The 22,380-nt window shown below is 36.5% G+C and overlaps 1 protein-coding gene across 11 annotated transcripts in view; it reads right to left on the bottom strand.

Moving 5' to 3' along the window:
* Nucleotides 1-22,380, bottom strand: part of TRIM37 (tripartite motif containing 37) — a 180,276-nt gene that overhangs the window by 99,230 nt on the left and 58,666 nt on the right. For 10 of the 11 annotated variants that reach the window (XM_032322412.1, XM_032322415.1, XM_032322413.1 and 7 more), the window contains 5 exons: nt 18,027-18,114; nt 15,923-16,045; nt 13,997-14,120; nt 13,129-13,196; nt 5,011-5,135 (listed from right to left, as the gene is read on the bottom strand). In XM_032322412.1, the coding sequence (XP_032178303.1) occupies nt 5,011-5,135; nt 13,129-13,196; nt 13,997-14,120; nt 15,923-16,045; nt 18,027-18,114 (528 nt within the window). The remainder of the gene's footprint in view (nt 1-5,010; nt 5,136-13,128; nt 13,197-13,996; nt 14,121-15,922; nt 16,046-18,026; nt 18,115-22,380) is intronic. The other variant, XM_032322422.1, reaches the window with a different exon arrangement.

The following is a 22,380-nucleotide window of genomic DNA, read 5'->3' as shown; positions in this document are numbered from 1 at the left end:
TAGAAGATGACATGTTTAACTCAGAATAGTAGGGTGGAAAGCTTAGAAGCTAAAGAGCTAGAATAGATGGCTAAAGCTCACTAACCAAGACAGCATAGTACAGCCTACCCTAGCTCTCACTCACTGAGAGAAAATGATCACATTCAGTGAACAGAAAATATCTACCAATCCTAGGTTACTGTGATATTCTACATATGTATAATTTTTAGGGAAATTTTCTGAAAAATAACATTGTTAAAAAATTAGTGCAGATGCCTGGGTGGCTCAGTTGGTTAAGTGACCGCCTCTAGCTCAGGTCATGATCCCAGAGTCCCAAGATCAAGTCCCACATCGGGCTCCCAGCTCCATGGGGAGTCTGCTTCTTCCCTCTGACCTTCTCCTCTCTCAAGCTCTCTCTCACTCTCTCAAATAAATAAATAAAATCTTAAAAAAAAAAAATTAGTGCTATGGGGCAACATTAAGCAGTATGTATTATACAGTTGACCCTTGAACAACACAGGTTTGAACTGTAGAGGCTCACTAATAAGTGGACATTTTTCAATACAGTACTTACAGCAAATATACAGTCTCTTATGATTTTCTCTTCATTAGCTTACTTTGCTATAAGAATATAGTATATAAGGGGTGCCTGGGTGGCTCAGTGGGTTAAGCCTCTGCCTTTGGCTCAGGTCATGATCCCAGAGTCCTGGGATCAAGCCCCGCATCAGGCTCTCTGCTCAGCAGGGAGCCTGCTTCCTCCTCTCTCTCTCTCTGCCTGCCTCTCTGCCTACTTGTGATCTCTCTCTCTCTCTCTCTGTCAAATAAATAAATAAAATCTTTAAAAAAAAGAATATAGTATATAATACAACATGCAAAATACGTGTTAATCAACTTTATGTTATCGATAAGGCTTCTGGTCAACAGTAGGCTGTCAGCAGTTAAGCTTTTGGGGAGTAAAAAGTTGTATATGGATTTTTGAATGCTCAGGGGCGAGCATCCCTAACTCCCACATTGTTCAAAGGCCAACTGTAATTGAGTAACAAATATTAGATTTTAATATACAATTCTCTACTGTTTAATATGGAATGTATTCTTCCACGTCTCCTGAGTAGCACCTACAACAGTACTAAACACATAGATGGTCTTAAATAACATTGTACTCTTCTTTGGTAACCTTATTCTCCATTGTGGCTCCACCATGAATTATGAACTAATGGAACTTAAGGCAATCCAGCTCCATGATCACAAAGCTTAGGAACATTCACCACTGCCTTTGCACAATTAAAATTTGATCTATAACTTAATGTCAATAAATGTTGGCCTTTCTTATTTGGAGCTCCACTATGCTCACTCAATGCATCAACAGATGAACACCTGCTTCCTGTATACTGCAACCCATGAACTGAGTTTCTATTAAAAACTACAGTTAAGGGGCGCCTGGGTGGCTCAGTGGGTTAAGCCGCTGCCTTCAGCTCAGGTCATGATCTCAGGGTCCTGAGATCGAGTCCTGCATCAGGCTCTCTGCTCAGCAGGGAGCCTGCTTCCCTCTCTCTCTCTCTGCCTGCCTGCCTCTCCGACTACTTGTGATTTCTCTGTCAAATAAATAAATAAAATCTTTAAAAACAAACAAAAGAAAGAACCAAAAAACTACAGTTAAGTTACAAGCCAAAATTTCCAGTAAGGCAGTAATAAGCATCACTAGGGGAGAGAGGTTCCTAATGTGAACTTATCCACAGGAAGCTCCTTAATTGTCATACTTTCTTGTTTTTTAAATTTTTGGTTTTCTCTTTACTGATGTTCCTCCTATCTTCCTCCCTTGCTCCCTGCCTTCCCAATTTCAGTCCCTTCATCTCATCCAAAAAAGAAGGTAGTGAAAAGGAAATTGGAGTCCTGAGCCACTTGGGCAGTTGGGGAACAGAAAGCAAAATAATCACTGGGTGTTAGAGAGACTGACAAGTCTAATGCAGAGGTGCCTGCCTAATGAGCTGCTGCTAGCAGTATCAGCACAGGAGTTTATCGGTATCTACAGTTCCCAACTTTAGTGCAGGATTACTCAGGATGCCCAAGATTCATTTTCTGGACACCACCACCAGATTGTCAGGCAAGAGACCTATAAATTTGCATTCTGAACAATCACTCCAGCTAGTTCTGATAAGTGATCCATGCACTATACTCTGAAAGGAAAAACATTTACCTTTATATATAGTATTTACGTCAAATAGTTCAGAAAAAGGTATTCTTTAATACTGAAATGACTGGGGCAGCAGTGTGGCTCAGTGGGCTGGGCCTCTGCCTTCGGCTCAGGTCATGATCCCAGGGTCCTGGGACTGAGCCCTGCATTGGGCTCTCTGCTCAGCAGGGAGCCTGCTTCCCTCTTCCCTCTCTCTGCCTGCCTCTCTGCCTACTTGTGATCTCTCTCTCTGTGTCAAATAAATAAATAAAATCTTAAAAAAAAAAAAAACAAGACAAAACTGAAATGACTGACCATGTTATCAAAGAGGCAGCCTTGGGATACTGGTGAACATCCTTAGTTCACCCAAATCTACTTAAAAATACCAAATATTGGGCGCCTGGGTGGCTCAGTGGGTTAACCCGCTGCCTTCGGCTCAGGTCATGATCTCAGAGTCCTGGGATCGAGTCCCGCATCGGGCTCTCTGCTGAGCGGAGAGCCTGCTTCCCTCTCTCTCTCTCTGGCTGCCTCTCCATCTACTTGTGATTTCTCTCTGTCAAATTAATAAATTTAAAAAAAAATCTTTAAAAAAAAAAAAATACCAAATATCAAGGCCTTTTAATAATATTCAGTGCTTAAGTAAAACAGAATATTATACCCAGTTTGTTAATTCAGAGAGAACTGAAGACTTATCGTCGGTGAGAGCTACCTGAGTTCTGGTTGTCAAAAGAATTTTCTTTTTTTTTTTTTTTTTTTTTTTTTTTTTTTTTTTTTTTTTTTTTTTTAAAGATTTTATTTATTTATTTATTTGACAGAGAGAGAAATCACAAGTAGGAGGAGAGTCAGGCAGAGAGAGAGAGAGAAGCAGGCTCTCGCTGAGCAAAGAGCCCGATGCGGGGCTCGATCCCAGGACACTGAGATCATGACCTGAGGCGAAGGCAGCGGCTTAATCCACTGAGCCACCCAGGCGCCCCTCAAAAGAATTTTCTGATTACAGGATCGGTTATAACTGGTAGTGTGGTCCGGTTATGCCAGTGATTTAAACCAGGGGCAGTTTTGCTCCCAGGATGCATTTGGCAACGTCTAGAAATATTTCTGTCACAACTGTAAAAGGAAAGATGCTACTGGGATACTGCTAAACATCCTACAATAAATAACATAGCTCCCTCAACCCCAGGAATTATCCTGATCAACAACATCAAGATTGAAGAACCCTGGCTTGCACGATATAGTCCAGTACCATCAATGCCCTGTGGCCATCCGAGGGCATCATATATTAAAGAAAAAGGGCAGTTACCACGTTAACATTTTTAAAACAAAGGCTATTTTCTAAAGGTACCACAGCTCTCAACATACTAGAAAAACTTGGGAATATTCCATAAGCCATCTTTAAAGTCTAAGATGGACAAAAATCTATCAAACCAATATATTTCTATCTGAGGCAGTGGTTTAACCTCTCATCATAAGACTCAACTAAGGAGATTTATAAAGAACAAAATATAAATGTCTTAGTATAGCTTATGTTATAAACTGAATTGTGTCCCCCAAAATTTGTACACTGAGGTCCTAACCCCTAATGTATTTGGAGAAAGGACTTTTAAGGTGGTAATTAAAGTTAACTGAGATCATAAGGGTGGGAGGGACCTTAATTCAATACAACTCATGCCCTTAGAAGAGGAAAAGACACCAAACACTGATCTCTGTGCTTGAGGAAAAAGGTCTTGCAAGGATACAGGGAGAAGGTAGCTGTCTGCAAGTCAGCAATGAGGCCTCATCAGAAATCAAATTTCCTAGCACCCTGATCTTAGACCCCTTGCTTCCAGAACCGTGAGAGAATAAACTTCTACAGTAGTAACCACCCAGTCTATGGTACTTTGTTATGGCAGTCCAAGCAGACTAATCCATCTGCAGAGATTTTTATTTCAAGTGACCTGAAGTACAAGCCAGCACTGGTAATTTTCAAAAGAATCCCAACTGAATACACAGCTAATGTGAGGAACCACTGCTCTAACACCCCATGCTTGAAAGAATATGCTGTTTAAAAGAATTCTAAGACTGCCCCCAAATAAAAAATTACAAAGATGCATAGAATGCAACCAACTATTTCCTCCCATTACCTTTTAGGATATGAAGATAACATCATGTCACCTTCAGAATCTTATGGCATTTCATCTGAGTTTTGCTTCTGGCAACATAATGTGTTACAGTCCCTGTGTAATGCAATATAAGTACACTCAAAAGGTAAATTAAAAAAAAAAATGAACATATTACATCATGGATAGACCTTGAGAGCATTAAGCTAAGAAAGTAAGTCAAAGAAAGACAAATACCGTATGATCTCACTTATATGTGGAATGGAAAAAAGGGGTCAGAAGGTATAAACTTCTGAGTATAAAGTCAGTCTTGGGGATGGACTGTACAGTACAGTGACTATAGTAAATAACACTGTACTACATATTCAAAAGTTCCTAAGAGAGTAGATCTTAAAAGTTCTCATTACAAAAAAAAAGTCTTTTGTTTATGGTGAGAGAAGTTAGACTAATGTCATTATCAAGCATGAAACTACTGTCAGTTATACCTCAATTTTAAAATGAATAGATACTAATGAAATTGAATTGGGATCAGTTCACCTTCTATAGAACAAACTAACTCCTAATTCAAGATCCTCTATAATCAAGTGTAAGTCTACCAGTACTTTTTAAACCAGATTTACATGCATAACTAAAGTTCACCAGACCACATCATTATAAATAACACCTTAAAAAACTATGGAGTTAAGAAAAACAACATTCATTTGAAATAAGTATATGTATTTGTACATAAACTTCAGATGAAAATGAAGTTAAAAATCTATACCATACCTGGTAAAGTCTGGTGGAACAGGAGTGGTAACAAAGGATGCCATGGGCTTTCGATGAACTTGCTGAAACATCATGAGGATCTCTGAGCTCTTAGATATCAACTCACTCTTACTACAAGACCGCAACTGTGGGAGGAAAAAAACTGAATAAACAAAATTAATATTTAATGGCACCTCAAAATCCTTAATAAAGAATAAAAATAGGAATTATTTGTTATTCTCTCCCTGCCTTTCCTTTTGTCCCTCCCCACTGCTCATGTGTAGTCTTTCTCTCTAAAATAAATAAATCTTTAAAAAAATTTATTTTGGGGGGCACCTGGGTGGCTCAGTGGGTTAAGCCGTTGCCTTCGGCTCAGGTCATGATCTCAGGGTCCTGGGATCGAGCCCCGCATCGGGCTCTTTGCTCAGCGGGAGCCTGCTTCTCTCTCTCTCTCTCTCTGCCTGACTCTCTGCCTACTTGTGATTTCTGTCTGTCAAATAAATAAATAAAATCTTTAACAAAAAAAAAAAAAAAAAATTTATTTTGGTTATATGCTGAAAAAAGTGAGAAAGAAAAACAGACTGACTTTCAAAGTGGTTTTAAGAATTAAGAATCTACATAGGATCTAGGTTATTTCCAGAATTTGGTAAAATTCCAGTATTAATACGAAAGAACAAGGGGTCTCAAATAACCAACATACTCCTGGGTTAAAAAAAAATTGGGATTCTTGTCCTATATCAACACATAATGTGAGAAACTTATATATGTATATAAGGAACTGTGCACAAGGGTCTTCACTCAGGAGTTATTTTTAATAACAAAGAATGGAAAACAACCCAATTGTCCACTGATAGAGAAAAATAACTTATGCTATATATTCATGTAATGATATTCTCTTTAAAACTGCTGAAATGAGTATATTTTTAAATATCAATAGACAAATCTCAAACAATGGTAAGTGGAAAACGTAGGCTATATCATGACATAGCTTGATAGTATTTATGTGAAGTCTAAAGACAACATTGCTAAACACAGCAATTTTTTTTAAGTTTTTTTTTAAGGATTTTATTTATTTATTTGACACAGAGAGAGATCGCAAGTAGGTAGAGGGGCAGGCAGAGAGAAAAGAAGAAGCAGGTTCCCTGCTGAGCAGAGAACCCAATGTGAGGCTCGATCCCAGGACCCTGAGATTGTGACCTGAGCTGAAGATAGAGGCTTAACCCACTGAGCCACCCAGGAGGCCCATTTTTAAGATTATTTTTAAGTAATCTCTACTCTCAATGTGGGGCTTAAACCCACAACCCCAAGATCAAGAGTCGCTCCACCAACTGAGCCAGCCAGGCACCCTGGACTTGCTTTCTTGTTTGTTTTCATAAATATCCTGATTTTTGTCTGCTAGTATTTTAAAGATTTTGTCATTTAGTTTTCAATAAAATGGAACTTTAATTTTCTTATATTGTTCTTACTACAACTTGTTATGAATGTTACATTGTCTCAAAGAATGGTACATAGTACTTTTGTATTCACTAAGAAAAAATTATTTATGATAGGCAACAGATATTTAAAGATTTGGTAAAAATTTTCCATTAGTCTGAATGTTATGCCTTTTCAAGGAGATTTATTACCAATAAAATTTACAATGTTTCTTGTTTAAATTATAGACATTCTGTGGGCACCTAGGGACCTCAGTCAGTTAAGTGCCCCTTTTGATCTCAGGTCAGGTCTTGATCTCAGGGTTGTGAGTTCAAGCCCCACACTGGGCTTCACAGCGGGTATAGATCCTACTTAATAAATAAAATAATTCAATTAATTATATACTCTTAAGTGACTCTTGATAATTACAATTTCCTAAAAATTATCCTCTTCATGTAGTAGTTTCTACCTCAATAAAGTTGCTCAGATTTGTAAAGCACATAGAACACTGTCTGATATAGTAAGCACTATGTAAATATTTGCTTTTAAAAATTATTTTTATTACTATAGTGATTTTATCAAAATCTTATAATTGCATAAAGTATCTGATTTTTTAGTTTATCCTAGAATACAAAATCATAACTGTCTTATCTTATCCTTATGATAGAATGTTCCCTTTTTGTTAGTGTTACTTTTCATCACTAGTAATGCTTTTTCCCCCACTTTAATTTCCTCATCATTTCCTAGATCTAGGTCTTATTAAGTAGTTCACTGTAGAATTTTTTTTAAAGTTCTGATTAATCCATATACTTAACATCAAAAAAAATTTCAATTCAAGAGTGAACAAGAAACTAATAAGACAAAAAGAATACAAACAGCAAGATCTCAGATTCAAACTTCACCACATCAATAAGTACAATGAATGGGAACATCCTAAACATCCCAGTTAAAAGTCAAAGATTGTCCAACTGGATATAAAAGACCAGAACAAATTGTATGCAGCCTACAAAACACAGATTTTAAACACTTAGAAATAAATACATTAAAAATAAAATGTCAGCAAAAATATGTCATAGTTACACTAGTTAAAGATGAAATGACTTTTTTAAATCAAGTAGATTTCAAAGCAAAAAATGTTATGAGGATAAAGAAGGTCATTTCACAGTGATCATGGGAAAATTAATCAAGAGAATACAACAATTCTAGATTGTTAGGCTCCTAATACTAAGGCTTCAAAATATATGAAGCAAAAACTGACAGAACTGCCAAAAGAAAAGACAAATACAAAACTACTGCTGAAAATGTCAAGAGCCCTCTCTCAATAATAAAACAAGTAGATAGAAAATTCATAACAATATACTAGACCTACACATCATCACCAACCACCTTAACCTCATGACATTACAGAAATATCTGGAATCTAAGTAACATTTCTGAAGGATCTATGGGTCAAACAATAAATCACAAAGGAAAAAAGTATTGTGAACACAAATGTCTCAAATTGGTTAATACCAGCTCCCATCTTAACATTTTAGAAGGAGCAAATAAAACACAAATAAAGCAAAAAAAAAAAAAAAATAGATCCAAACAAAAATCAATAAAATAGAAAACAAAAACAATAGAGAAATACTAAAAGCTTAATCTGGAAATACCAACAAGAATAGATATCCTCTAGCTAGACTGATCAGGGGAAAAAACCAAAACTACCATTATCAGGAAAGAAAGAAGTGATAACAGCATTCTACAAATGTTAAAGGATAACAAGAGAATATCATAAATTTTGCACCAATAAATTTGGCAAATTCAAATGAGATAATTCCTTGAAAGACACAAACTACCAAAGCTCACTCAAGAAATAAGTACTATAAAGGCACCTGGGTGGCTCAGTCAGTTAAGCATCCGACTCTTTATTTTAGCTCAGGTCATAATCTGAGGATTGTGAGACTGAGCCCGCTCCAAGTAGGTGTGGAGTCTGCTTAGGACTGTCTCTTCCTCTCCCTCTTGCCCCTCCCCACCCCATGACCTCACTCTAGAAAAAATAAGAATAAGAAATAAGTAATATAAACTGCTTTGTATCAATAAAAGAAATTAAATTTGTAGTTGAAAACCATTCCACAAAGAAAACAAGGCCCAAATGTCTTCACTGGTGAATTCTGTCAAACCTCTAAAGGAACCATAACCAATTCTATTCAACTTCTTCCAGAAAACTGAGGAGGGCATAGTTTAAAATTCCTTGAGGCCATCATTACTTTAACAACAAAGCCAGACAAAATACTTTGAGAAAAGGAAATTATCCTCTAATATCCCTCAAGCAGAAAAATATGCAAAAATTCTAAACAAAATCTTAATCAAATCCAGTAATGCATTAAAAGGACAATACAGGGGTGGCTGGGTGGCTCAGTGGGTTAAGCCTCTGCCTTTGGCTCAGGTCATGATCTCAGGATCCTGGGATCAAGCCCCACATCAGGCACTCTGCTGGGCGGGGAGCCTGCTTCCCCCTCTCTCTACGCCTGCCTCTCTGCCTACTTGTGATCTCTCTCTCTCTGTCAAATAAATAAATAAAATATTAAAAAAAAAAAAAAAAAAGGACAATACATTAACCAAACCAGGGTTTTTTATCTCAGAAGTACGAAGTTGGTAAAATAGTTTTTAAAAAAGTTAATGGGACGTCTAGGTGGCTCAGTCAGTTAAAACAGCTGCCTTCAGCTCAGGTCATGACCCCAGGATCCTGGGATGGAGCCCCCACATTGGCTCTTACTCAGAGGGTAGCCTGCCTCTCCCTCTGCCTGCAGCCCCTTTGCTTGTGCACACTCTCTCTGACAAATAAATAAAATCTTTTTTAAAAAAGTTAATCCATTTAAAGAATGAAAAAAGAAAACCATATGATAATCTTAATACATGCAGAAAAAGAATGTGACAAAGTCCAACATTCATTCCTAATGAAAATTCTCATCAAAGAGGAACAGAATTCCAAAACCTAATGAAGAATATCTACAATAAGGGTGCCTGGGTGGCTCAGTTGGTTGAGCATCTGACTCTTGATCTCAGCTCAGGTCTCCATCTCACAGTTGTGGGTTTGAGCCCCACACTGGGCTCCACAGTGGCCATGGAGCCTACTTTAAAAAAAAAAAAAGAAAAAGAAAAAAGTATCTACAATAAACTCACTGCTAGCATCATGCTTACATCAACATTATACTGGAAATTCTGGTCAGTAAAATCTGACAAGGAACTAAATAATAAGCAGATCAAAAAGAAAACTGTCCATATTTAGAGACAACATGACTATCTACAAGCAACCCCAGGAATCTACAAGACAGCTTCTAAAACTAATTAATTTAGCAAGATTGAAGGTTACAGGATGAATATACAAAAATCAATTACACAAGCACAAGAAATCAGGAATTAAAATTTTTTAAACACCATTTACTATAGCACCAAGAATTCTGAAATAATGAATAAATCGGACATAAAATGTGAAAAACTTGTATCCTGAAAACTACAAAACACTGCTGAGAGAAATTACAAAAGACCCAGAGTCTCCATGAATAAAGACTCAGTATTAAGATGTTACATATTCCTAAAAGGATTTACAGATCCAATGCAATTTCAATCAAAACCCCATAACTCTTTGGAACAAATTAAAAAGCTGATTCTAAAATTCATATAGAAATGGCAAAGAACCTGCAATGAAATGCAAAGCAACTCTAAAAAAAAAGAAGAGCGAAGCTGGAAAGCTAACATTTCCTGTTTTATTATAAAACAACAGTAATGAAAAGAGTGTAGTACTGTCATTAAAAATAAATAAATGGAACAGAGTCCAGAAATAAACCAATGTATATAGAGGGATAACTAATTTTTTAAAGAGATGCAAAGACAATTCAGTGAAGAAATGCTGGTCTTCAACAAATCGTGGTGGAAAAAATGGATAACAATATACAAAAAATAAACTACCTTGGATTCATACCTCACATTAAAAATAAATAAATAGGGGCGCCTGGGTGGCTCAGTGGGTTAAAAATAAATAAATAATTTTTAAAAGACCATGAACCTAATGTAAAAGCTAAGACTACAAGTTTTCTGCAAGAAAACACAGGAACAACTTCTTATGATCTTGGACTACCTAAAATTTCTTAACTATGACACGAAAAGAATAAACTGATAATTTACACTTCATTAAGATCAGAATAGATACTTCAACAAAGAAAATACACAGATGGCAACTTAAGTTCAAGAAAGGCTGCTTAATGTCATTAGTTATAATACACATGCAAACTAAAGACATAACAAAATGCTATCACACTTCTATGACACTAGTTAAAATTCAAAGAATTGAGTATATTATGTGTTGGTAATAATGTGGAGGAACTGGTACTCTCATAGACTACTGATGGAAATAAAAATGGTACACTCACTTCAGAAAATAGTTGGCAGGCACTGAAAAGTTAATCACACACCGACCAATTTACCAAGTCATTCTAGCTTAAGCAGACCAAAGAGAAAAGGAAATATTATGTCCATATAGAAATTTGTACATAATGTTCATTACAACTTTATGTGTAATAGCCAAAACAGGAAGCAACAAATGACTATAAACAGTTGAAAAGAAAAACAAAACGTGGCATATGCATTACAACCTGTGTGTATATATATTACAAACACACACACACACACACACACACACACATACACACAGGGCACCTGGCTGGCTCAGTCAGAAGAGCATGGGACTCTTGATCTTGGGGTCATGAGTTTGAGCCCCACATTGGGTATAAAGATTATTTACATAAATAAATATTTTAAAAAAAAGAACAAAAGAATACTACCCATAATTAAAAAGGAAAGAAAAACGGATATATGAAGAACTACAAAATGACTTCGCTGACTGAAAGAAGTGAATTATATGAATATATGATTCCAATTATATACAACTCTAAAAAATGCAAATTAATCTGTGATAGAAAGCAGACAAAGGGGTTGCCTGGGGAAGGAACTGTGGGGAGAAGCAGGAGATTTATAAAGAAGCACAAAGAAATTTGGGGGGGATAACAAATATGTTCACTATTTTGACTATGGTGACAGTTTTACAGGTATATACTTTATCAAAATCTAACAAGTTATACACTTTAAATACATGCCAATTACTGTCAATTATTCTTCAATAAAGTTATTAAAAAAAAAAAAAAAAGCACATAGATCCTCAGATCCCTGCCCCTATTCCATCATAGATGGTTTAAATTTGTTCCAACACTCCAGCAGAAAGGTGCTAGTTTATTCTCTGGAGGGAAAAAAACGGTCTCTGGAATAGGGGAACATGCACAATTAAGAATGAGAATATTAAAAAGAAAAACAAGAGTCTTTAAATGAAAGTAGGTACTGAATTCTATTAAGCTGTCAATCAAGTATAAAGACTGAATAAAAATATTTTCAGACATGCAGTCTCAAAAAACTTATTCTGAGGGGCATCTGGGGGGCTCCATCAGTGAAGCATCTGACTCTTGATTTCAGCTCAGGTCATGATTTCAGGGTTGTGAAAATGCACCCTGCATTAGGCTCTGCGTTATGCATGGAGCCTCCGTAGGATTCTCTCTCCCCCTGTGCCCCCACCTCCGCCCCTCACTGTTGCTGTCTCTCTCAAAACAAAGAAAACTGTGTCGTGATTAACCTTTCAGGAAAACTAAAGGAGGATATGTGATACTAAAACAATTAAGTAAAGCAAAAGAGAGGAAGCCATGGAAATCAGGAAACATGGAATTTGACCCAAGAAATAGTAAAAAAGGGCGCCTGGGTGGCTCAGCTAGGTACATATCTGCCTTTGGCTGGGGTCGTGGGATTGGCCTGGTGTCCAGTGGAGATGGGCTCCTTGCTCAGAGGGGAGCCTATCTCCCTCTTCTCGCTCTCCCTTTGCCCCCCCAAATTTGTGCGTGCTCTCTCTCTCCCTGAAATAAATAAACAAAATATTAAAAAAAAAAAATGGAAATGGAAAGAAGTAAATGGAATCCCCAGGATGATAATTAAAAGAATAACCTGAGGAAATAGCTATATCAAAGAGAGAAATTCAAGAATTCCAAAACCAAAAATAAGACAGAACATATCAAATATTATCTAACACTATACACTTTATTTCATTCCCTATGTAGTCCATCCCCACCTACCCCATTCCTTTTTTTTTTTTTTTTTTTTTTTTTTAGGTTACATTTATTTGTCAGGGAGAGAGAGAGCACAAGCAGAGAGAGAAGCAGGGTCCCCGCTGAACAGGGAGCCTGACACAGGGCTCAATTCCAGGACCCTGAGATTATGACCGGAGCGGAAGGCAGACGCTTAACCAACTGCGACACCCAGGGATCCCCTCACCTACCCCATTCTATGAGGGCAGACATTTTTGCCATTTTGTCTACTGCTATGTTCTGAACACCTAAAAAAATGCCAGTTATATATTTGGTACTAAATAAAAATTTCCTTAACAGAAATGTACTTAATAAAAATTTCCTTAACAGAAATATTAAATAATTGCATTCCTACAAAACACATTAAATCTTATTAATTTTATCCTGTTCCCAAAGATGACCGAGAAAACTTGAACAGAATCAGCCAATTCCTATTTCATAAAAATTCCCAACATAGCACATAGATCTCCAAATCATCTGGTCTTCCATAATCCTGTCCAAAAATGCATTTTTTTAAAGCCTGTGAACAGACTTTATTTCATTACATTTATTATTTCATCACCTGGTGCTCTACCTCCTGAAGTAAGGATTCCAAGAGCTCTGTTTCCTGTGTTAGAGATGTCTTCTGACCTATTTTAAAAACAAAACACCAATACTCAGGCTCATTACTGGTTAAGAATGAAATTAACTTTCATTGAATATAGTCATTAATAAGGAATCAATTTCAAGTAAATAAAGCTTCACTACAGCTACCCTACAAAATTTTCCCAGAGCTTCAGAAGGTTCAATCTAACACTGTAGTAGCTTTTGACAAGGGGATTTCAGAATCAATCCTAACTACAATTTTAGACAAATTACAATTCAGGTCTACGAAATTCATCTAGGAATACATAATGACAATATATTCTGTAAGGAAATTAATGTTTTTATTTCTTCCAAAGGAATCTAAATATCTAGAAAAGTACATTTTTTACTCAATCAACTCTACTGAAGTAATTCTTTCCCAGAATTTAATGGCTTAAAAAGAAAAAAAAATGCCCAGACAGAAATAGTCTCAAGAAGCTGGAAACACACAGGAATAAGGAATTATTATTACAGAATAACTAGAGAAGGAAAAAACTGCTTTACATGGTGAGGGGGGGAAAAAAAACATGATGACAAGGCAGGCACATTGCCACATCAGGCCATTTTCTTTGTAAATCACTAGTCTAACGAGCTAGAAGCATACATACACATGAGTTTAGTGGAAATTGATATCAACTACATGTAATGTTATTTGATACAGAGGAACATTTAATAGGTGGAACTTTTACCTCTGAAAGCAATCTTTTCCTAGCCTATTAACAACTCACCAACCTTCACTCTTTCAAGAAAGAATCTCAAGGAGGCTCAAAGCACCACATATTCTAACAACATAGGAAAACACTGACCCATTAGTGTTATGAGTTTATTCTTCAGCTGTGTGTCTAACCGTGCAATCATCATTTCCACTGCATTCCTAATTTCCCGAACACGCTCATCTTTTGCATTTCGAACAGCTTCCACATTTCTTTCCTAGATGATAAACAGGTACAAAAACAAAAACAAAAAACAAAAAAATGAACAATTTTTAAAACAAAAGCAAACAGACATTACTGCAATCACTGCAATTATTCTTAAAGTCAGTTGATTTCCTCTTTAAAAGGTGAAACCCAATAATACTTTTTAATTACTTATGTGTCATAGGAAACTCACTGCTTTAAAAAAATTGTGCAGTGAGGGGCACCTGGGTGGCTCAGTGGGTTAAAACCTCTGCCTTCAGCTCAAGTCGTGATCCCAGGGTCCTGGTATCAAGCCCCACATCAGGCTCTCTGCTCAGCGGGGAGCCTGCCTCCCCTCAACCCTCTCTGCCTACTTGTGATCTCTGTCTGTCAAATAAATAAATAAATATTTTTTTAAAAATTGTGCACTGAAATGAATCAGGAACAAAACTTTTAAATGTAAACAAACATAATAAAGTAAATGCTCTTTTAACAGTGAAAGATATTAAAAAATATTGGTTAGGTGCCATATACAAAACACATACTCAAAGCCCCAATCATATCTCTGATAAAAAACCATTGTTCAGGGCACCTGGGTGGCTCAGTGGGTTAAGCCGCTGCCTTCGGCTCAGGTCATGATCCCAGGGTCCTAAGATAGTGTCCCGCATCGGGCTCTCTGCTCAGTAGGGAGCCTGCTTCCCCTCCCCCCGCCCCCCGCCTGCCTCTCTGCCTGCTTGTGATCTCTCTCTCTGCCAAATAAATTAAATCTTTAAAAAAAAAAAAAAAAAAAAAAAAAAATTGTTCAAAAATAGAAGTATACACCGATGCCAGGTTCACATCATGCAAAACCCTGAAACAAATGAAAAATTTCAAAAGCCATATCTACTCTAGTTTACGTAGTTTTAAATTTTTTCAGAAGAAAGATTGCAGAGTACATTGCAGATTTCATAAAAGCATACCACCAGAAGTAGAAAACAATCTTTCCTATACTTATTGTTATTATAAATACAATGAGAATTTCAATGCTAGAACACCCTCCCTGACCAAATTACGTTGTCAAAAAAAAGTAATAGAAAAAAAGGTAGAGAAGTCCGAAGAGAAGTCATTCAACTTGTTTACATTCTAAAATTACTTTGTAGGTAGCATACATGCAACTCATATTACTTTTTATATAAGAAAGGCTATAGAACCTTGATTCCTGAAAGGGTAAAATGAAGACATCTTAAGTTAGGGATGGTCCTCAAACCTCATTAGTTTTAACTACCATTCTGGCACCTTTAAACAAAATAAATTCCAAAAGTATATTCAGTACTTAAATGTCTAAAACTTATTACATTTCCCCATATAAATAATATTACAAATGGTAAATACCTCGCCAAAGCTGTTTGACCCATAAAGTATCTGAAGAGTAGGGTTAAATATTACTCTTTCAATTCCAAAGAGTTCTAATTCAAAACATCAGAAATAGCTCATTCACTGGTAGCAAAAACACGCCCAAAAGCTGAGGGTCCAAAGAATGAATGATTTAATTACTTTGCAAAAGTCAATACTGACTGTTTAGGAGTCAATTACTGACTCTGTATCAAACAAACTTATTCAACACATTCATTTTCTATTTCTGCTTAAGAAAAGGCAATTCTCTGGCTCCAAATGTGGAACAAGGCCAGGAGTTTGGATACAAATTCTCAGCTAGTTTGAAGTTGGTATAAAGGACTATAAATGTATCTTACAGATTTTCAAATCTTGATTTCAACATAATTGATTCATATTATAAAAAATATATATTACATAGGCTAGACTGTAAAATGGAAAATGATCTTTCAGTAGCAGTCTTACCACTTCTTGAACTAGGCTGATCAATTCCATTAGACGCCGACGAAGTTTAGCTACCTCTTCATTCACTTTAGTAACATGCTGCTCATAAATTTCTGCCAAAGGTTTAAAGGTATGTCCACCATGCTATTTAAATTTAAAAAAATAGTTTTAGAACATTTTCTTTTACCTCAATCAATTCTACTTCTTTATCAGCACTCCATGAGTATTAATAAAGTGGTAAATATTTTCACAAGAAATTTTTTTGGCTGTCTTTACTGTTAAAATCAAGGAGAATTTACTTAAAATCACTTGGCCCATGTAGGAAATCCTTAAAGACTGCAGATAAAAAAACTTTAGCAATAAACATTTACACTTAATCTAGAAATCTATATTCATCAGAAAGAACCAAAATCTTTAACCATGGCTGAAACCATATGACACAACTTTATTTGCCACTCTCTTCTTGGTCAGCACTAGCTTTTTTCATATCCTTATAGTTCTTTTCACTATTTGCAAAATTAACTCCTTCCTGGATGACGGGGTGGCTCAGTCAATTAAGCATCCCACTCTTGATTTCAGCTCAAGTCATGATCTTGAGGTCATGAAATCAAGCCCCGCATAGGGCTCTGTGCTCAGCATGGAGTCTGCTTAGAATTCTCTCTCCCTCTCCCACTTATGCTGTTTCTCTCTCTCTAAAATGAACAAATAAATCTGAAGGAAGGAAGGAAGGGAGGGAAAAAGGGAGGGGAAAAAGGGAGAAAGAGAGAAAGGGAGGGAGGGAGGGAAGGAGAAAGGAAGGAAGAAAGAAACAAACAAACTGCCTATTAACAGTTAAGTTCTTCCCAGAATGGTCTTGTCCAACCAAAGCATCTAACCATGGTCTTGAAGATAAAAAAAGATGTAGATTTTTGCCTGTCCACTTAAATATGAAAAAGAATGTTTCCATTGCTTCTTACTATTTATGTTAATGTTATTAATATTAACATATTATATATAGTATATAAACATTATATTAATATTAACATAGTTAAATATGTTAATATTTAAGTACTAAATTGTAAGAATTCAATTTTTTTCTACGTATCACATTAGTTTTCAAATCTTAACAGAATACTCTCTGAATTGAACTCTACTCAACCAAGATGCCTGTCATTCTCTTCCTAAACTATGCCAAAGCCCAAACAATGATTTTTTTTTTTTTTAAAGGTAGTCTCCATACCCAGCATGGAACCCAACTGAGCTACCCAGACACCCCAAGAATGATCAATTCTTATTGCTAACAGATGTCTAGTTGTCTAGCAACTTCTGCTCCCACTATAACTAACTCTCCCCACCAAGAACCTATTATGTTTATTTTCAAGCCTATTTACATTAATTATACCTATTACATAAGTATACAGTTTAATTAAGTATTAGTTAAACAAAAGATACAACTGTGAAATAAAAAACTGTTTCCAGGAAAACTAACTTGAATATTTTAGACCTGATAAAAGGTATAATGCCTTAAAGAACTACTTTTGAATTAGAATAGAAAGAGGAAAAAAAACCCATAAGGATCCAAATGTTTGCATTCGTATTATTTCACAATATTGAAAGTTGTTGTTCCATTTTAAAGAAAACCAAAACTGGTATGGCCAGGACATATCAACTGGCCTTTGATCAAAGATAAGACTTTGGGGCACCTGGGTGGCTCAGTGGGTTGAGCCGCTGCCTTCGGCTCAGGTCATGATCCCGGGGTCCTGGGATCGAGCCCCGCATCGGGCTCTCTGCTCAGCTGGGAGCCTGCTTCCTCCTCTCTCTCTGCCTGCCTCTCTGCCTACTTGTGATCTTTCTCTGTCAAATAAATAAATAAAATCTTTAAAAAAAAAAAAGATAAGACTTTGATCCTACAACAAAAGATTTGCAAGTGAATATACATTTTATATGTTTTCAATTAAAATATTTATGTAAGTGGTCACACATTCCACAGCAACATCTCCTACAGAGGAAGGCTGTGGTATGATACCTCTGCTATAAATCAGATGCATTTAAATTTCATTCTATAAGCACAGTAAAATATTACTTTCTATCTAAATCAAACAAGTATTTCTAGCTAAAAGTAATATGCTAAATTTTTTCTGCTTACCATTCCTCCCCAAAGTGCACACTGATGGCAGATACACTTCTTACAAGTCCAGCAAAATACACTAAGTTTTTCATGGTGATTTTCACATCTATATATTATGAAAAGAAAATATAGTTTAAATAAATTAAATTATAATGTAATTACTTCAACAAATTCCTAAGTTTGGGAAACACGTCAATTTTTTTTTTAAATTAACAAATACTGTGTTATTTGCCCAGAGGTACAAGTCTGTGAAACATCAGACTTAAACATTTCACAGCACTCACCATAGCACATACCCTCCTCAATGTCCATAAACCAGCCACCCTATCCCTACCCACCCACACCCCCCAGTAACCCTCAGTTTGTTTTGTGAGATTAAGAGTCTCTTATGGTTTGTCTTCCTCCCGACACCATCTTGTTTCATTTTTTCCTTCCCTACCCCCAACAACCCCTGCCCTGCCTCTCAAATTACTATCAGAGAGATCATATGATAATTGTTTTTCTGATTGAGGTCAATTTTTTTTTAATATTTTATTTATTTGACAGACAGAGATCACAAGTAGGCAGAGAGGCAGGCAGAAAGAGAAGCAGGCTCCCTGCCGAGCAGAGAGCCCGATTCGGGACTCGATCCCAGGCACCCCGGGACCATGACCCAAACCAAAAGCAGAGGCCCCAACCCACTGAGCCACCCAGGCACCCTGAGGTCAGTCAATTTTAAATGATTATATCTCAGGAAACATATATAAAATGCATTCCATTCTTCTAGAAATTAAGCTAAAAAAAGCACATGTACATACAAAAATTTTAGTATTGTTTCATTAATTTATAAAGACTTTACAATTGTGAAAAATGCAGATTAGTTAAATAATGCATAAATAGATCATTTTCTTGCATCACTATAGATGTTCTATCATACTACATTTTGAGCAAATCACATTATGAGTCTATACCTACATGAACATGTATACATATACAAAATTTGCCCCACATACGGCCAATGCTAACAATAATCAAAACACATGGAACTGTATAATGCGATACTATATCTGCATAAAAAATGAACAACTCAATTTTAAATGAGTTTCCCCTTAAAATGGATATCCACAAGTAAAACGTGAATTTGCAACTGGTTATGAAAAGAATTGTATCCTCCCCAAATTCCTATATTGAAGCCCTAATATAAATGTATTTAGAGAGCAGGGCTTTAAGAAGATAATGAAGGTTAAACAAGATCCTAAGGGTGGTATCCGAACCCAACAAAACTGGGCTGTCCAAGAAGAGAAAGGTAACAGAAGTGTGCACAAATAGAGAAAAGGCCCTGTGAGGACACAGTGAGTAAGAGACTTAAACCAAGTCAGAGAGAAAGGCCTCACCAGAAACCAAACTTCCAGCCCCAAAACCATGAGAAAATAAATTTGTTATTAAGCCACCCAGCCTGTGGTATTGTTATGGCAGCCCTAGCAGACAAAACACTTTAGCTTTTATCATATGCAAAATTTAACTCAAAACAGGTCATAAGACCTAATCAAAGATAAGATTTTGATCCTACAACAAAAGATTTGCAAATGAATATACATTTTATATGTTTTCATATAATGTAATTCTTAGAAGAAAACACAGGAGAAAAGCTATATGATACTGGATTTCAAAATTATTTCTTAAACGTGACACCAAAAGCACATTCAACAGAGCCAAAAATAAACTGAACTATATCAAAATTTAAAACTTCTGGGGTGCCTGGATGGTGCACTCAGTTAAGCATCCAACTCTTGGTTTCAGCTCAGTTTGTAATCTCATGGTGGTGAGATCAAGCATTGTGTTGGGCTCCGAGCTCAGTGAGTCTGCAGGAGAGTCTCTGCTTGAGAATTCTCTCTCCCTCTCCCTCTCTCACTTTTGCACACCCTCTAAAATACATAAATAAATCTTTAAAAAATTAGAACTTCTATACATCAAAGGACACAATAAACAAAGTTAAAGGGCAATCAATGGAGTAAGAGACCACATTTGCACATCACATATCTGATAAGGAGTTAATATCCAAAATATAATAAAGAACTCTTACAACTCAACAACAGAAAAACAACAATAACAACAACAAAAAACCCAAAAGCACAATTAAAATATGGGCAAAGGACTTAACAGACCTACTTCTCCAAAAATGTACAAATAACCAATAAGCATTATGAAAAATGTTCAACATTCAAATCATCAGATGAATGCAAATCAAAACCACAAGGTATTTCCTCATACCCATTAGGATGGCTACCATCAAAAAAATAAACAAGTGTTGGCAAGAATGTGAAGAAACTGGAATCCTATACACCATTGGTGGGAATGTAACATGGTGCAGCGGCCATAGAAAACAGTATGGAAATTCTTCAAAATATTTAAAACAGAATTCTATATAATCAAGCAATATCACTGCTGGGTATATATCTAAAAAAGGGGTGTGTGGCTGGCTCAACCAGTAGGGTGTGCAACTCCTGATCTTGAGCTCCATATTGTGGGGTAAAGATTACTTAAAAATCTTAAAAAAAAGGAAAGAAAGGAAAGGAAGGGAAAAAGAAAAGAAAAGAAAAAGAAAAAATTGAAGGTAAGGTCTAGAGAAGATGAACACCCTTGATCATAGCAGCACGGTTCACAACAGCCCAAAAGTAGAAGCAATCCAAATGTCCATCAACAGATGGGATAAAACAAAATGTGATAAATATACATGATGGATTATTAATCGGCCTTAGGAAGGAAATTCTGATATAAACATTATGTAAAGTCAAGGAAGACAGTAGCAAAAACACAAAACTCTATGATTTTACTTACATGAGTAATCTAGAATAGTCAAACTCACAGAAACAGAAGGTGAAATGATGGATGCCACCATTGGGTTGGTAGGAGAAATGGGGAGTTATTGTTTAATGGGTAGAGAGCTTCAGGTTTGCAAGATGAATAATTTCTGGGGATTAGTACACAATGTGAATATGTTTAACACCTACTGAACTGTAAACTTAAAAATGGTTAAGTAAATTTTATACAATGTGTATTTTAATACACTTTAAAAAATTTGGGACTCATAGGTAGCTCAGCTGGTTAAGCATCTGCCTTCAGCTCAGATCATGATCCTAGGATCCTGGGATCAAGCCCCATACAGGCTCAGTAGGGGGCCTGCTTCTCCCTTTCCCTCTGCCTGCTGATCCCCCTACTTGTGCTCTCTGTCAAATAAATAAACTCTGTTGCCTATAAAAAACACACACTGGGGCGCACCTGGATGGTTCAGTTAGTTAAGCGTCTGCCTTTGGCTCAGGTCATGGTTTCAGGGTCCTGGGACTGAGCCCAACATTGGGCTCCCTGCTCAGTGGGGAGTCTGCTTCTCTCTCTCCCTCTCCCTCTGTGCTCTCTCTCAAATAAATAAAACCTTAAAAAAAATGGGGGGGGGGCACACTGTTGCATTTCTGAAAAAGCTTCTCACTAGAGGCACCTAGGTGGCTCAGTAGGTTGAGCATACAAATCTTGATTTCAGCTCAGGTCATGATCTCACAGTTATGAGACTGAGCACTGTGTCAGGCTCCACGCTCAGTGTGGAATCTGCTTCTCTCCTTCTCCCGTTCCCTCTGTCCCTTCTCCTGTGTGTTCTTATAGAATAAATAAATTTTTAAAAAAGAAAAAAAAAAAGCTTCACTAATGAAGTACACAGAGCTCAAATACCTTAACAGGTCTACATTTTATATTTCTCTATTTGTAAGTAATCTGAATACCAAAAGGAAATAAAAGTATAAAAAAAACAGCATATTAGATACTATCTGGAAGCTCATTTACCCTGATTTCCACACTACCAAATTTAGAACACAGCTTTTACAATATAGGAAATTTATCAGAACAATTCTTTATCGGTGGCCCATATACACCTACAGCAAACCAAGGCAAGAGGGGCCAACAGGCCTCTAGCAGTTGCACTCCTCTTATTAGAGGCTCTCATAAAAGAAGCCAATCAAAAGTTAGAAGGGTCTTTCAAAACAGTGATACCCACACCATGCCAGAAGAAAAATACTTAAGTGTTTACCTATAAAACAAAAGAGAGACTTTCAATAGTGTCATTAAAATAACATATGGTAGGGGTGCATGGATGGCTCAGTCAGTTGAGAGAGAAACTTTCAATAGTGTCATTAATATAACATATAGTAGGGATGCCTGGGTGGCTCAGTCAATTGAATGTCTGCCTTTGGCTCAGATCATGATCCCAGGGTCTTGGGATGGAGCCCAGAGTCTGGCCCCTGCCCAGCAGGGAGCTTCTCCCTCTCCTACTCCTCCTGCTAGCACTCTGTCAAATAAATAAATAAAAACTTAAAAAATAAAAAACCATATGGCAACATCTATGAAA

This window comes from Mustela erminea, chromosome 18, assembly GCF_009829155.1.
Source record: "Mustela erminea isolate mMusErm1 chromosome 18, mMusErm1.Pri, whole genome shotgun sequence".
NCBI lineage: Eukaryota > Metazoa > Chordata > Mammalia > Carnivora > Mustelidae > Mustela > Mustela erminea.
This window is presented reverse-complemented; position numbering and strand designations above follow the sequence as displayed.